Consider the following 16,794-nt stretch of genomic DNA (forward strand, 5'->3'; position numbering starts at 1 on the left):
CAACTTGTTATAGTCGAATACAAGATGGTTTCCTCGAAATCAAGATTCTGTTCTTGACTTTGATCAAGAATTTGTTCGAAATGGAATTAAATTTAGAATAAATCTTTATCCATGAAAAACTATAAACTCTTTTCGAAGCATTGATCACAAAGCGCAGTAATTGAAGCGGCGAAATTGATGACGGCAGCGAAGATTTTAGGAGATACTGAGCTGTCGTCGATAGTAAATGTATCGGCCACCTTAGAGAAAATAAATCATGTTCCCGAATGATGACGTCACATTGTACTAATTGACTATATTTCAAAAATTCACTCTAAAATTATTTTAAATTATGGAACTCAATAGATGTATTCTTGTTTTCCCAAAATGTTGATTTCTGCATGTAGTCAGTCGTTATTAACAGAGGACAAAGACTGCTGAGAAAAATGTTCTGTAGATTCAATTTAAGAAATTATGAGGATTGCATGACTCCACGAATATCGTTTGAGATGTCTGCGTAAAATCTAATTGTTGAAATAGTTCTTGGAATCATAATTTTAGTTCAAGTTAATTTTATGAGTTAAGCCGAGGAGAGATGCATTAAGACGCTAAAATTGTTCATTTACAAAATATCTTTATCTAATGAAACGTGGATCTTTTATACAGATTTGCAATAAATGTGAACATTACAGCTATTATAAATAAACAGCAGTCTATGAAAAAACTTTAGAAGCCAATGCTCTTTCGATCAAACATACTTGGATATTGGAAAGTGTAGTTTTCCGTTTTGTATTTTTACCTATATACCGAGTTGCTGTTTGTTTAGTTGTTGGCAGTGCATACATTGCCATTGAGGAGCTCATAATCTGCTTTGAAATCAAATTTCTCTAATAACTCAGCGGACAGGATTTTCATATTTTTGTTGTCAATGTCTCCATTTAATCATGTTTTGAAAAGCGAGGGAGGCGTCAGCTGTCGAAGTCTTCTTAGAAGAGTATTTTAAGGAGTATTCAAGAGTTATTATTGGAAAATCAGCTCAAATTCGAAAGGTTGTCGAAATATATTATAACTTGCTGGCGCAATGTGTTTGTGGCCAGGAAGTACAATTCATCTCATTCTATCAAAAATTTGAACTTTTCTCATAAAATTTTTAATCTGCATTAAAAATTAAAATGACCAGTTTTATTGAATGTTAGAAGGAAAAATAGTTATTCGTTGCAGTCCGTTAAATTTGGCTTTACAGTTGCGTCTGTACAGGTGCGCCTAGGTGCAGATGCGTACCAATTCCATGGAGTAAAAGAAATGAAAACAATTCGCATTTTGTCATGAAAATTTTATCTGTATGTTATTTTTGACAAAGGGAATTTTCCTTTTTAACGTTTGGTTTTTAATTTTTTTGTGCATATCTGGTTTGACCGCTGTGGAATTCAACCCTAAAGTAAGTTTCAAATATTTTCAGGAATTGCTCTCAAAACGTGAACTGTTGTTAGAAGTGTGTGGGTGCTAAAATGTGATCTGCTGTTGACAATTTGATAACTTCAATTTTGAAACGTTAGAAAAATCCTTGGGTACCTAAGATCCGAAAACGGTGGGAACACAACTGGGTATAAGGCCTGCTACAGGTTCTGGAGTTAAATTCGTCGCTGTTTCGCTACTAAACTGCCAGTTATTCGGAGAATGGTGGCGTTCTTTTTAAAAAAGGCTCTAGAAAGAGTTTATTTCGCTATCTCTTAAACAAAAACGTGCTATTGCAAAAACATGTGTCAACGAAAGTATCAATTTGAATTGATAATGGGAAATTAACTTTGGAAGCTGCTCGTTACCTACCAAATAAGATTTGACTCATTGGCAGAATGAATTTATTTCATTTTTTGATGCCTTTTCAAGCCCTGAATGAATAGTTCTTATTATTTGTTCCGACCCTCTTGAGGGGGGAGGAACTATATACTCAACTGGGTTTTTTTTTGTTCCGTGAATTTTCGCCGCTCGATATATTCATCGTAGAGAGTTGAGACTGGTATCATTAGAAAGCTCGTCCAGCGTAGAATATGGAATTCAAAAGATTTTTTTAATTTTCGTTTTCTACAGGGAGTTATCGAGGCTTAAACTTCTGAGAAAAGAAGAGTGAATTCACGTTGTTTTTATTCACATTTTCCGGAATTTTTGCCTAAATTTTCGTCAATTTTGTTAAAATTTGTTATAATTTTTAAGAATAGTGTCGTTGATTTTATTTTCGAAGACGAACAAGCATTTTTGATCGTTTTGATTTAATTTTTTGGTCAAAAAATCTGGATAAACATTTCAAAATTTAGCCTTTTTCATCAACAACAGCACGAAATAAGCTACTTTAGTCCACTTTGATTAAATTTGCCTACAGTACACCCCCAAACAACACTCATACAATCTTTGTAGACTCAGAGGGGTCTATTTCTACTTCATAGTCCGCAGAGAGTGCCTTGTAGTTAAAACTTTGCCGTTTTTTGCTAACTTTACTCGTTGATTATCAAAAATGCAAAATTTAACTCAGTTTCAACTCAGAAATTATCTATATCTACAACATTCGAAAAATCAGTTGTTCTTAACGGACAATAAGTATTAACAGGGGTAGTTTTGGGCCATTCTTGGACTGTTACAATCCAAAAAAAATCGGGTTGTAATCAGTCGGTCTTTTTTTTTAAAAAAAAAGACTTATTTTTAATAATAAAGAACAGAACATATCAAATCAAAGCTCAGGAGTGATAGGTCCAACCAATTCGCTTGCTAAACAGCTCCAGGCTAATGTATTTAGTTTTTTAATTGAAAGTTTATGGTCGTTTCTTTTTTAAAAATACATGACTTTTCAATAAATAATGGCTTAATTAATTTTCCTCTATTTTTTTTCTTAATTTGTCAACTTCCAGCTTAGTGTCAGCAGAAAAAGACTGCTTCTTCTTTCTACTGAGTTAAAATTTATTCTCGGTTGCAGTTTTAAGCCTGAATTTATTGTTTTCTGGCTTTGACACTACAAGATTTTAGATTTTTGTTTGTTTTGATATTTGCCAGTTTTTCACGTTTTCTAATTTTGTCACATTATCACATTATTGACAGTTCTCATGTCACCTTATTAGCATTCAAATTAAAGCACAATTGAACATATTAAAATCCTGAAAGATATAAATCATCGTTTTAATGGGCTCGACGCCTCTTTCTTGAAGAAATCAATTGAGTTTTTTAATTTTGTCTTAACTGTCATTTATACTTTGTCGTTTCGGTCGTATGAAATTTCCTGTATAGTGATAGCTTTCATTGGCTTTTCATGGAAGAATAGAAAAACCGATATTCTGATATTAGCAGATAGCTGATGGCTTTTATGACTTTCAAACCCATCGTTTTCCAAAATTAAAAAAAAAACTTTTTTATTTTCGCAATTTTGTTCTTTTTATGTTTCTTTTTGTTACCTAATCTCGTTAGTTGATTACAGGTCAAATATGACATTATGGGTGTCAAGGGAATAAAAGGGATTGGTGTCCCAAAATCTTTTTTTTTAAAGATTTTGTTATGACCTTACTGGCTTCGACACCGCTTTTTCACAAAAAAAAATTAAATTAATTTGATTTTTGTCATATTTGACGTTCTTTTTGTAGATGCAAGAAATATTCTGGATAATTACAGGTCTCGAGGGTTTCCTTTTCATGGAAAAACGGCGATATTTAAATAGCTCTTTTTGTAATTAATGCCTTTCATGACATTGAATGTAATTTTGTTTCGAAAAAAAAATTAAAAGTATTACATACTTTACCACTTCGCTTTTTTGTCTACTTGTTACCTAGTCTTACTAATGAATGGCCACGTACTATATTATAGCTGTTTGAAGAAGGCGCAATCAAATATATTTTGAGTGCCAAAATTTGGCTTGACGGTTTTGACAGCGTTTTCTGGCAAGTTTCAATTGAAATTTTGTTTGTTCTTTGTTGTTCTTTTTAGCCGCTCTAACAAATGAATAAGGTCAGGTCCTAATGCCCTTCTATAGAAGCAGTGGTAATCGCAAATTTGTGGTAATATTAATTTATTCCTAATGGTATTTATTACTTTGAAGTTAATTGTTTCAAAAAAATAAGTTAATTTTTTTTACTTTTCTGTTTTTGTTCTTTTTTGTATAATTGTTACCAAACCTTTTAATGGATTTGTTTAGTTTCAAGTTTATCTGACGGTATGTTGACTTTGTTATTAAATTTAGTTTTTAAGAGGAACATAAATTTTTTGATGTAATTAATGTTTGTTGTTGTTTGATTTTGCTGTTCGTTTTGACTCGCTTTCTTAATATTGACATATTACAGCAATCTAATGCATTAATTTTTACTCAACTGAGTTATTTGTTTTGGAGGTTATCTTATCGTTCATACAGAATTTTTTGAAAAAGACTTGGGCTTTTTTGGGATTCGCAAAAAAGAATTTTTGGGTTTTTCTATCTGTTCCTCATTTGGTAGACAATTATGCCAAAATTGTGGATGGGCGGGGTCGGAACCTTATGTGCCATTGCACATTACCGAGCCGCCTTGTTCCAGTTTATTGTACAATTTAGCACAACGTAGTGTGATTCAGCGTCTTTGTATTTGTGTTTTGAGACAAGCAATTGCAGATTAGATACAATATTACGCACCCAACAATTTTTCAAATCAAATAAGTTATTACAAAACGTTTGTATGTGCTGTTTTTTGATAGCCTTTAAAACAAATTTAAGCTGTTCAGATATATGTATTTCGTAAACCGATGTTAAAAATGTCTTGGCAACTATCAGTCTTTCTGTCATTCCGCTTTCTGGGAAAGGTATAAGAATTTCAGAGAAGAGTAGCTGAGACCTCAGTAAATTAAGGCACCATATTGGATGATAGGAACGACATTAGTAACATAATATACAATCAGTTGACGGCGGGGCACGAAGTGTTTCAAATTGATACTGCATGGTTTTGATATTTTGTTTCCGACGTACATAATTTAACTATGAAGTCGGTTTTTTTTAAGTAACTAGTTATACATCTTAGCAAGCAGTATATACATAAATGCTGTATATACTCTCTTAAGTCAGTCCTTTATCTTTTAATGGTACTTATTCCAGTACTTATGTAACCGATATTTAGCTCTTCTCTTTGCAAGGATAAAAGATAGCCAACAATTTGTATGACCGGGCCCCTCGACAATTGCTTCTCCATTTTTTTCTGAAGATTTTTTGTCAGATTGGTGGATAGATTGCAGAAACTGATATGTTATGTATGGATGTGTTTTCTCCTAACCTTTTTCTTGACAATTGAGTTTGTTTTCTCCAGAAGTTAATTGCAGTTGGTAACTCAGTTCTTATTTTTTTGTTCAGTAAATCAGATCTTTTCTTTTTAAATCAAAAGTCGTGTAAGCTGCCAATCTGTTAAGAAAAAATTGATTTGCAAAATACCCGTTTGAGCTTTGAAATCATGCTTTGACTGCCTTGTTTAATTAATTATTATTTCAAAGTTCTCCATTAGTTTTTGTATTATTGAACGCAATACCGCATGATTATAAATTTGAATCAGAGCGAAGGAGTTGATAACCAAAATTGATTTTTATCTTCTTGTCGGTTCACTTTGTCACCCTAACCCGGGAACGATTGTAGCTCACTGTGGCACAGATTTTGAAAGGTTTCACATAAGAGCCCGGTAATAGATTCCTCAAATACTATAGATCACAATTTTAAGACCAACTGTTATCATAATGCGATCAGTAGAGAATTAATTATAAGTAGAGGAGTATCTATTAGAGAAGTAACTATTATAATGCACAGTAGAGAAGGGCGAAGAGGAGAAATGATCTGGACAGCTGACCAAATGGTAAGAGATCTGAAAGGTGAATATATAAATTCAGTTAAGTTAAGAGGTCTTTTTTGACCATATAATTTGCTACCTGCAGTTTGTCGATGCAAGTAATGGTGACCGTGAGGTCTTGCATGTTCCTGCAGTTGATAATTTAATTTTAATGCACACTTTTTCCTCATTGAATGAATTTCCTTTTGTTTTCTTGCATCGCCTCTGCTAAGTAGGCAAATTGTGCGTAATTATGCCAAGTGGTATTGTTTACGGTTAAGTAACGCTCTTCCTTTTTTTGCTCATTTTTATCACACGTATTACTAGCCAATGTCTCAAAACAGAACGAAAAGACGAAGAAAACAAAAATAATGGCAGGAGAAATCAATAGTCTCCCGTTATCTTGACCAAAAGTATGTGAACGTGCCATTTTTTACACGTTCACTTTCAGGCCCAGAGTCCCCCCCCCACCGGCGACACGACAAAAACTCTAACCTCCTCCAGATTCCCTCCCGCCTCTCCTCCTTTTCATTCCATCGCCAAGAGTTCCATTGAAATTTCTCGCTGTTTCATTGACTCTCTGTTTACGATGCCAATTTTTATAATTTAACGAAACATCTGAACCAATAGTATTTTCATCGTTATAATTTTAATTCAAAAATTTCAGAAGATTTGAAAGTTGGTTCCTATTTTTGAGTTTATTGAATTGCAATGTGCCCAATAAAATCTTCCATTGCTATCCATGAAGTCTTATCCTTGAAGATTTCAACGTATTGACTTTTTTATCTATATCTTCGCGTAATCTAAATGTATTGTTTTCAAAATACATTTTTCGGTGAAGTGAACGTGCTCTCAAATGATTCTCCTTGCAGTGCGTTGTTTGAAATTTGTTCACGGTGCGTTTGTTTTGAACAAATACCTTTTTGTTTCCTTCATTTCACTCACTTTTCCCCTTTCCCTACTCAACGCGAGACGGCGTCAACAAAGGAAGGCTTTTATCAAGTCCCCTAACACCACTGCTAGGGAGATAGGGCTCAGCTTTTTAAGCCATATTATCCTTTCACAAAAACCTAGTCTTCCAGAATTGTTGATCAGCAAGCTTTATTCTGTCTCGCACTAATGAGTTGCTAGTTCTACCCACCCTGAGTTACAGCTCCTGCTTTGTTCACGTGTCTGTATTAGGCATCTATCTTTTATTGTTTGGTTAATTTGAGGCTTTCACTCTATTCTCGTTGATTTTCATCCGCGATTAGAGATTGAATACACGATATTGTGGCTACAGCTTACCGCTTTGTTTTGACGGCTGCAAAGGTAAGTTGTTACGTTTGAATTTGAAGTGTCCAATTGAAACGATTATCTTTTGTCTTCAAGTGGAAGTGATATTATTGGGAAAGGTGTAAGTTCTCTTTATTGTTGATTGCGTTATTCCGAGGTTGCCTTTTTGAAAGCCAAGGTTATCTTTTTTGAAAGCCTGGGAGTAAAATCTGGCTGGGCATTTTTCTAAATTTTCTAGAAAGTTCGACGATACAGTGCTTGGCGCTTCCCATACTAACATTATATGATATATGCCCTGACATCTGATTTCCAATATATCTGAAAACATTGTCAAGACGAATTTCTAATCATTCCCACGATAAATTCTTAATGGTGTAGTGGCATACTAAGATATGGTAAAGTTAGAGCTCATCGTAAAGCAGACAGCTTCACAGAGGCGGGGAATTCAACACTCAAGCATTGGCGTGTGAATCACACCTTATCAGTCCGCTATCACGCCACAAATTTGCTTCACAAAGGTATTGAGCGGGGAAAGTAGTTGTCCAGCTTGCGATCGCGAGCCGGGATTTTGTCGAGATTTGATATAGCGTTTTCTTCAACTTCACTGTGACGCAAATGTTGTTATGAAAATTTTAGTATTTTTCCAGCACTCAAGGCTGTAGATAAGTTTTTTGTCGAATTTTTTTTCATTCTCACCATTTTGACACCTTTTAGCATTTTTACAAAGAGCCTTCAAATCCTATTTCAAGGAGCCTTCAAATCCTATTTTTACCTATAAAAACGAACAGCCACAATTTGAAAATTACTATATTAAGGACAATGCTGATTAATTTATTTAACATTTTAGAGCATGTAGATATCTAACCTTAGGGTTATAGTCTGAGTAATTTACATGTTTCAAAAAAAAAAAACTAAAAAGTGGTTCTGAATTAAGCAAATTTATATTCTGATCACTCAATTGCTGCTTTGAATTTGTCTAAATGTGCTCAATGATAATACTCATTAATACTATTTGGTGTTATCAAGACATTGTAATTTTGTGTTCCAAATTCGTCACGCAATTAATGGCAAGTCTTTTTAATGGTGTCGATTTTCTTCAGACAACCTTTTGTCTCTTGTACGTTGATCATAAGTTAATGTAGAAAATTAGAGAAACGGATTTTAGATTTAAAAAGCTAATACAAGAGGAGTTACATAGAAGCACATTAAAAGGTTTTTGGTTGGAATTATTGTAAGGTTCCGCTAACATTGTTTTCTGGTCTAAATTTAACTCATTGAAATTATTATCAAATCACCAATTTTAGTGAAAGAGTAATAAAAGCGAAACCGTGTAAAATTGCCATGTGAACTAATTTGTGCTAAGCGATTGATATTTTTTTGTTCATACAATGAGTTGAGTGAATGACTTTTGATGTTGAAACAATTTTTTTGAGAGAATATTGCATCTTGAGAACCGTTTTTAGCCGTTTGTTTTTTCGTATATTTTTGGCCGAGTTCGTTTTGTCATTACGCTTCTTTTAAGCATATTTTAAGATCGAAGCTGCTTTGAGGCCTGAAATTGTTTTCAATGCATTTTTGAGAGTCTCGTGATGTGTTCTAAGCGCAAAATTGGCTCATATGTCCATTTTTTAAAACTTTTTTTTTTACTTTTTCATAAATTATGGTTCTTGGAAGAGTCTTTTTTAAATTAGTCTATATGTTAACGCCTTCTTATTAAATCATGAATTGTTTTCCTCATATGTTGACGTAATGCCTTGTCAATTTGTAATAACAAACCAATTTTGGCGTTTTTGTGTCCTATTTGGTGTAAATTGTTGCTTTTGTTGTTGGTTTGGTTTACACGAAGCACCTTTTCTGTGATTTTCTCCAATTTATTTTTGTTATTGATTCTAAATTATTTTTTGGCGTTAATTGTTTGAAATTCAGGGAAATTTTTTTTCATCAGTTCTAACAATATTTTGACTTTTTTGCCAAATTAATCCATGTGTTCAGCTATTGAGATCAGTTTGATATGTTTCATTTTGATTAAAAGATGGCCCACGCAATTAAATAAACTAATGATGCAAGGCTAAATAATGCAAGTTATTTTTTTCTACTTTAATTCTTTGGTTTTTCTTTTTCAGAAGTATGAAGATGTCTTTTTATAATAGCTTTCTGCAATGCGTCTGTTACGTTGGCCGCCTTAGGAACTTTGTGAGATTTTTTTGATTTTTGAATTAATAAAGGATTACCTTGGTTTAGTATAAATTAATCAGTTTCCAGTTCCTAGTTTTTGTTAAATTGACTGTTCTTCACGATTTCTGATGTTGTTATGGCTGAATACTTGCATGACTTTTCTTGACCATGTCGAATCAGTATCGGGCACAGATGGTAAATAGCGCACATATGGCAAATAATCCACTGGGCATCAATGTTGATGACATCGCCGGCCCCATTTGCAGGGTTGCAAAGAATAGTCGGCTTCCGTAAAGACGATTCTTTGTTAGGTAAAAACTTTGTAGCCAATAAATAATTCCGATAAAATAACTGAGGGAAGAAAAAGATGGTTACAAGAGATAACAAAGCAAATGATTTTCAAAATCGGCGTTTCCAACTGACGGAGCGGGTAAAGGCAAAAAATTGTAATACCCAAAAATTGCGACACAAGGGGAAAAGGCTAAAGCGGAGGTTGCTGCGGTGTAGCAACTTTCTACACAGCGCAAAAAAACGAGATTTCTACCTGTTGCGGCTTGTACCTACCTGTACTTAACTATAACCACTCAAGAGTGACGGACCTTTTAACGTACTGGACTTTTTAAATCGTATGTTGATCGACAAGTAAGTGATGTGACTGCACATTAACGATAGTGTAGATTTCTGCAGGAGGAATTTATGGAAGCTGAGTGCTAAAATGATGTGAATTTGTCCGTTGAATGTGAATGTAATTTACTCTTCAGAAATTTTACTTAGCTTGAGAACGGGGCGGATCTTTTCACCGTATGCAGTCTTTATTTTGACTGACCGAACTACTTTATCCGAGCCTGGATACACTTCAATTACCTTTGCTAGAGGCCAGAGACCACGAGGTGTGAAATCTTCCAAAATCCAGACTAAGTCGTGAACTTTTAAATTCTGATTTACTTTATGCCATTCAGAGCGTTTCTGCTGGTTAGGGAGATACTCTCTAATAAATCGGTTCCAAAAATGTTGGGCTAGAATTTGTGATGTTTTCCAAGATTTAGTAACTGCTACTTTGCTTTGAGAGAAGACTCCTGAAGGGAGATTGATTGAAGGTCTACCCAAAAGGAAATGATTTGGCGTTAAAGGGAGTGGATCGTTTATATCGCTAGAAACATTCGTCAATGGTCGCGAATTCGTGTTGGACTCAATTTCACAAGTGAATGTCGACAACGTTTCGTCTGTTAGCGTTCTTGAGCCAATGACTTTGTAGAGGGAGAGTTTGAAAACTTGAACTAATCTTTCCCAGCTGCCGCCAAAATGCGGAGCCAGAGGGGGGTTAAATTTCCAATTGATATCTACGTCTAAGATGTGGAGCTTAGATGCAAATTCTCGCGAGGATCTGAGAGCTATTCCTTTTCTCAATTCGGAACAAGAGCCGACAAAAGATTTTCCGTTGTCAGAATAAAATATTTTTGGTTTTCCGCGGCGGCTAATGAATCTGCGGATGCAACTCATTGTAGAATCTGTAGAAAGACTTTCAGAAACTTCCAAATGAACGGCTCTTACAACTAAGCATGAAAATAGAAGGATATAACGGGTAGCAAATTTACCACACTGTTTTATAGGAAAAGGACCTATGTAGTCCAGGCCTGTTGTGGCAAACGCAACGTGATTTTGTAGCGGTAAACGTTCACTGGGCAGATCTGACATCTGAGGTGGACTAATTTCTTGAGCCATTCTTCGGCAGGGAATGCACTGACGTATTGTTTGTCTAACGACAGCTCGGCATTTCAGAATGCAATAGTATTCCATTAGAAAGGAACGTGTTTGTTCAACACCAGAGTGACTATTCACCACGTGAGTGTTTTTGATGAGGAGCTTAACGATTGGGTTAACCCCGTCTAAAATTAACGGATGGCGAGCAGTTTCTAAGACCATTGCCTTAGACAGCCGACCTTTGGCGCGGAGTTCATTTTTTCCGTTAACAAAAGGACAGAGTGTCTTTAGAGGGCTCGACGAAAGTATCTCCTTGCCTTTTTGTAAAGACAAAATCTCACTTCCAAAGTTCTGACTTTGAGCAACGCCGATGAGGTACTTGTAAGCCAGTGTGTGATGTGCGAGCGATAAGCTACTGCTCTGTTTTTTCAAGCGATCGAGGAAGAAGAAGCAGTATGCTGCAACTCTAACCAGACGATTCCAATTGCTGAAGCGTGCAATGTCGATGGGACATTGAATTGCTGAGTGCAGATCGGTTTGCAACGCATGAACGATGAGAACGTTTGAATTTCGTGCTTTCAAGATGTCCTGACTTGGCCAGTCACTTTTTGGTAACTGTAGAAAGGAAGGACCGTTGAGCCATCGAGAACTGCAGTTCATCTGTTTAATTTCATAGCCTCTTGAGCCATCATCGGCTGGATTGTCAGCTGAGGTGATGTAATTCCAGTCATGTGCTGTTGATACATCAAGTATCTTCGCCAACCTGTTAGCAACAAATATGCGATGACGTATCTCTGGGGTTCTGAGCCAAGAACTGTGGTACTATCGGACCAGAAAACTTTTTCATTAATGTGAATGTCGTGCTCTTCTGTCACGAATTGTGCGAGCAGAGCTGCGTAGACGGCGGCTTGCAACTCGAGATTTGGAATTGTCATTCTTTTGATTGGAGCTACGCGGGCTTTTCCCATGATGAATTTCACTTGAACGGTGTCATCAACGTATTCAATCCTAAGATTTGAAACTGCTGAGAGTGCATACTCCGACGCGTCTGAGAATGTATGGAGAGCTGTTTCTTTTATTGCTTTGTTAATGAATAAACAGCGAGGTATTGAAAATTCGCGGAATTCCCGTAGTTCGTTTTGCAGCTGAGTTAGATCTGCAAATTCATTGAGGTCCAATGGTTTGTCCCATTTTCGTCCATGATTCCAGGCGGCCTGTAGACTTTTACGAACTCGGATGGTGAGCGGTGCAATAAAACCTAGGGGGTCAAAAATGGATGCGACAAACCGCAGAAGTTTTCTTTGGGTTACCATAGTGTTATCCAAGGGAAACTTCTTGAAAAGTTTCTTCTCGATTACATAAGTGTCTGTTTTTGCATTCCACGGTAATCCGAGGACCTTTTGAATTTGAGGTGAAGCTTCGTTTGTGTTTAAAAGTTGATCCCTACTGACTTGTTGCAAAAACGCAGCCGAATTAGAATTCCACTTGGTGAGGTTAAAACCCCCAAGAGACAGGCAAGCTTAAGTGCTGCTCATTATGTTTACAGCTTTTTCAACGTCGTCAGTGGAAATATACAAATCGTCCATGTAGATATTGCGTTCAACAATATGGGAAACCTCAGGAAAATGTTTCTGATTATCTATTGCAGAGCGACGTAGAGCGTACGATGCAATGCAAGGTGATGACGTAGATAAGAAACTGACTTTGTGTTGTCGGTACAAAGATCAATTTTTACAACATATCCGTTTTGCAAGTCCTTTTGCAAAGTCTCTTCATATTTTTCTCTTAATACTGGCTTTGTGGAAAGCTTTGCTTTTAGCTGCTTCAACTGTTTCTCAGCGAGCCATCTGTTATTCGGCAATTTTGCGTTCTCTTTCCACAAGAGACCAACTTCGTAATGACCATCCTTGAATCTGGTTGTGGATTGTAAAATTTCCAAAGCCTGTTCATCGTTCTTGGACAGTGCTTTTTTCTTGGATGCAATGCCATAATTTTCGATCTTCATCCAATCCTGAACTTTAGTGAAAAGTTCGTTGTCCAATTGGCCATGGGAACAAATTTGGGTTTTGAGAACTGGATTTTGCTCATCTGCAATTATGTTGGTCTTTCCGGCACAAGTCCAACCTAATGGTGTCTTGACAGCCCAAGGTGTGTTTTTCGGGCCTTTAACTATCTCATTGTAGGGTATTAGTTCAAGGTTATCAATTCCAATGATTATACACACTTGATTTTGTTTGACATTTGGAAACGTGATGTGTTTAAGGTGATCAAACTTTCTACAAAGTTTGTTCTGCTCACTGGTTTTAACTGGTGTCATATTGAGATCTGGTACTGCTAGCACATCGATTGAAACTACTGAGCTATTCTGAGATCTGTATGGCTTGAATTGGACAGAAACTTGAGAACAGTCTCTTTCTCTAGTTGTATGGTAGCCACTGATAGGCATTTTAGCGACTGTGTTCATGTCAATCTCCAATTCTGATGCTGCAGATGTAAGCAGCAAGCTTTGACAACTTCCGTTGTCTAGATACGCATAAGTATCAAGAGTTTTTACACCATTGGAAAGTTCAACCGGAACAAGGGCTACTTGGCCTGTTCCATGTAATTGAACGGATTTAACGGCCGATGGCGGTTTCACTCTCTGATTATTGTCTCCAAAGCTCTCATGGAGCAGAGTATGATGCTTTCGGCCACAATTGCCAGTTCGACAAACATTTTTTGAATTGCAATGTTGACCATGATGACTGCCAAAGCAGTTGAAGCAAAGTTTTAAGTTTTTGACATGTTCTCTCCGATCGAAAGGAGAGAGGGTTTGGAAATGAGAACATTTGTAGAGATATTGACAGGTCTCATTACTGGGGGCAAACAACAGTTCTGGAGGGGCCTTGTTTGTTACTGTCTTAAAAGGAGCCACCTTGTTGACCATTGCTTGTCGTTCTCGTAGATGAGGGCAAGGGACTTTGAGTTTTCTGAATCCATGGTTTATGGGCAAAGTTTGATCTTCCATGGCTGGGTCGTGTTATGGAAATTGGCGCTGGCAAATCTCTGCAAGCCTTTGCGTAGATTGATAACCAATCAGAAAGGTCTTTAAGAGACGGCTGGAGTGAAAACTTTTCGAGGGCATACTTGTTCCAGTCCAGGCGGACTGGTGTCGGAAGTTTATTTAATGCCTGATTGAGATTTGTAGTAGAATGGATGTCGTGATTGAATCCAAGTTGTTGAAATGTATCCACTAGGGTCAAGAGAAAGGCTGAAAATTGGGTATAACTTTCAGGGACAGTCAGATTAGGTGGTTTGAACTGCGAGAGTTTATCAAGAAAGGCATTTACTATCCGGTTTGGGTTTCCGAAGTGTTCCTCGAGACGATTCAACGCTGGGACATACAGACTTCCGTTGCAGCCGTATCCATCTATTAAATGCTTTGCCTCTCCAGTTAATAGAGATTGAAGATGTATCATCTTTTCTGATAATGACATAGGCGATCGATCTATTGTGGCTTGAAAAATGCTGAACCACTTCATCCAGTCGAGTGGGTTGCCATCAAATTTTGTTGCCTGCAACTTGGGTACAGATTTCTGGAAACAAGTGGACATGGAGATGGGGTTCTGATATGAAGCAGAGCCAAGTGTAGCGGACGCCGACGGATCTGAGAATTGTTGATTGGAAAGGAATCTCCATGATGGATTGCTGTTCGAAAAATGAAATGATGTGTCCTGGTTGACTGAACTACTGTTTGAATTAGCAAGAAACGGTTCCGAAGACAAGGCACTGTGAACAGGATTTCCAGATGAAGTAGCCGTTGAGAAACCAATATTGGATTCCATATTAGCCGGCGGCGAAATTGAATTGGATTGAACTGAGCTAGCGGGCGCTGCAGAGTCCGACGAAAAAAGTTGACCTGACACTTCGTTCCCAGCGGATGCTGAGAAATTTGTAGAGGTCCTGTTAGTGTTAAGAATGGTTGGGTTACTGCTGCTACTATCAAATGTTACCCTTAAGTTGCCTGATGAAACATTGCTTACTTCTGCGCTTTGAGTTTCTTTTTTGTGTTTGCGGAGGGCAGCGGTTGTTTTTCGAATCTTGAATTTTAGTTTGCTAATTTGAAAACAGAGCGTATCTGCGTCTTCTGATGGTGAGATGTCCAAAAGCTCTTGAACGGAGTTGTCGAGTTTCTCTTGCAGCTCTTTAATTTCGCTCAATGTTTCTGCTAGAGTTTCCGTGTCCTCCCCGGAATCGATTCCTGAAACAACAAATTCGATGCAGGATTCAATTTCGCTTTCAAACATTAGTTTTTGGTTGTTAATGTGTTTCAAATGAGGATCAACAGAGGATTCTTCGTTTTCACCCATTGCTGGTGTTTGTGAACTCGTAGAATTTACCTGATGTTTAACTCTTGTTGATTTTCCGGTTCGAGTAAGAACCATTAACTCTGTTTTGTTGAGTGGGTCTAGAGCTTTGAATTTAATTTAGCCACTTTTAGTAGCATTGTTAACCAAATCTCAAGGCCAAAACCTGTTTATTTAACTACCGGTTAACAATTACCTACCAAAGTGTACTAAACCCTGCCAAAACGTTGATACGGTACTTTACCAAAACTACTGAACCTTACCGAACCTGATCAAACCTTACCAAGCCTTACCGAACCTTACCAAGCCTTACCGAACCTTACCAGGCCTTACCGAACCTTACCAAGCCTTACCGAACCTTACCAATCCTTACCGAGTCTGATCAAACCTTACCAAGCCTTACCGAACCTTACCAAGCCTTAACGAACCTTACCAATATCTACCGAACTTTACCAAGCCTTACCGAACCTTACCAATACTTACCGAATCTTACCAAACCTTACCGAACCTGATCAACCTTACCAAGCCTTACCGAACCTTACCAAGCCTTACCGAACCTTACCAAGCCTTACCGAACCTTACCAAGCCTTACCGAACCTTACCAATCCTTACCGAGTCTGATCAAACCTTACCAAGCCTTACCGAACCTTACCAAGCCTTACCGAACCTTACGAAGCCTTACCGAACCTTACCAAGCCTTACCGAACCTTACCAATATCTACCGAACTTTACCAAGCCTTACCGAACCTTACCAATACTTACCGAACCTTACCAAACAGTTTCCAGTTTCTAGTTTTTGTTAAATTGACTGTTCTTCACGATTTCTGATGTTGTTATGGCTGAATACTTGCATGACTTTTCTTAACCATGTCGAATCAGTATCGGGCACAGATGGTAAATAGTGCACATATGGCAAATAATCCACTGGGCATCAATGTTGATGACAGCGTCCGCAACTTCCGCATTATAAATTTTGGCACTTTTTCGCTTCTGGCAATTGCTTGTAAATGGGTTGTTGCCATAACCTCTGCCCTAAGTGTCCTCGCGAAATATTCATTATTTTAGCTTATTTTCGCCGTTGTTTCCATTCAATATAAGGCGGCTCTGTGGCTAGACTTCGTTATTTAATAATTTTCTGCGTATCAGGTTTAATGTTTCCTTTGTCTTTTTTCTTAAATAATTTTAAATTGCTGTAGATGGCGTTGTTTTTTGAAATCTCCCAGAAGAGATGATAATTGTCAAGTGTTTTTACATTGCTGGGACGTCAATATTGAAAATTTTTTGTTTTTCCATCTTTATTTTTTTAAAAAACTGTTAGAAATTGTATTTGAAGGTCGTTGCCTGCCTTGTGTTTTCGCAACGTGTCTTTTTGGTGGCAGGTTTAATGGTTTTGGTGGAGTTCTAAGTTTTTGATGCTGGCTATTTCGTGATGGATATTAGCCATGTAAGTGTTTTCAGTTGATCATTTATTTACTGCCGCAAGAAACATCCTTGGTATTCGCAAAAAC

At 37.0% G+C, this 16,794-nt stretch overlaps 2 protein-coding genes across 2 annotated transcripts in view; one reads left to right on the top strand and one right to left on the bottom strand.

The window, feature by feature from the left end:
- The first annotated feature begins 6,623 nt into the window (after window positions 1-6,623).
- The window catches only part of LOC142345714 (uncharacterized), a 65,097-nt gene continuing 54,926 nt past the window's right edge, over window positions 6,624-16,794 (top strand). The window contains exon 1 of the mRNA XM_075397983.1: window positions 6,624-7,104. The gene's annotated coding sequence lies outside the window, so the exon portion shown is untranslated. The remainder of the gene's footprint in view (window positions 7,105-16,794) is intronic.
- LOC142346175 (uncharacterized) lies at window positions 12,580-13,404 on the bottom strand. The gene has a single exon (XM_075398684.1). It carries the CDS (start codon window positions 13,402-13,404, stop codon window positions 12,580-12,582), a length of 825 nt encoding a protein of 274 aa, XP_075254799.1.

This window comes from Convolutriloba macropyga, chromosome 9, assembly GCF_964194025.1.
Source record: "Convolutriloba macropyga chromosome 9, txConMacr16.3, whole genome shotgun sequence".
In the NCBI taxonomy this organism is placed as follows: domain Eukaryota; kingdom Metazoa; phylum Xenacoelomorpha; order Acoela; family Convolutidae; genus Convolutriloba; species Convolutriloba macropyga.

Coding starts and splice junctions, on each gene's coding strand:
- LOC142346175 (XM_075398684.1), bottom strand. CDS start 13,404: ATGAACACAGTCGCTAAAATGCCTATCAGTGGCTACCATACAACTAGA.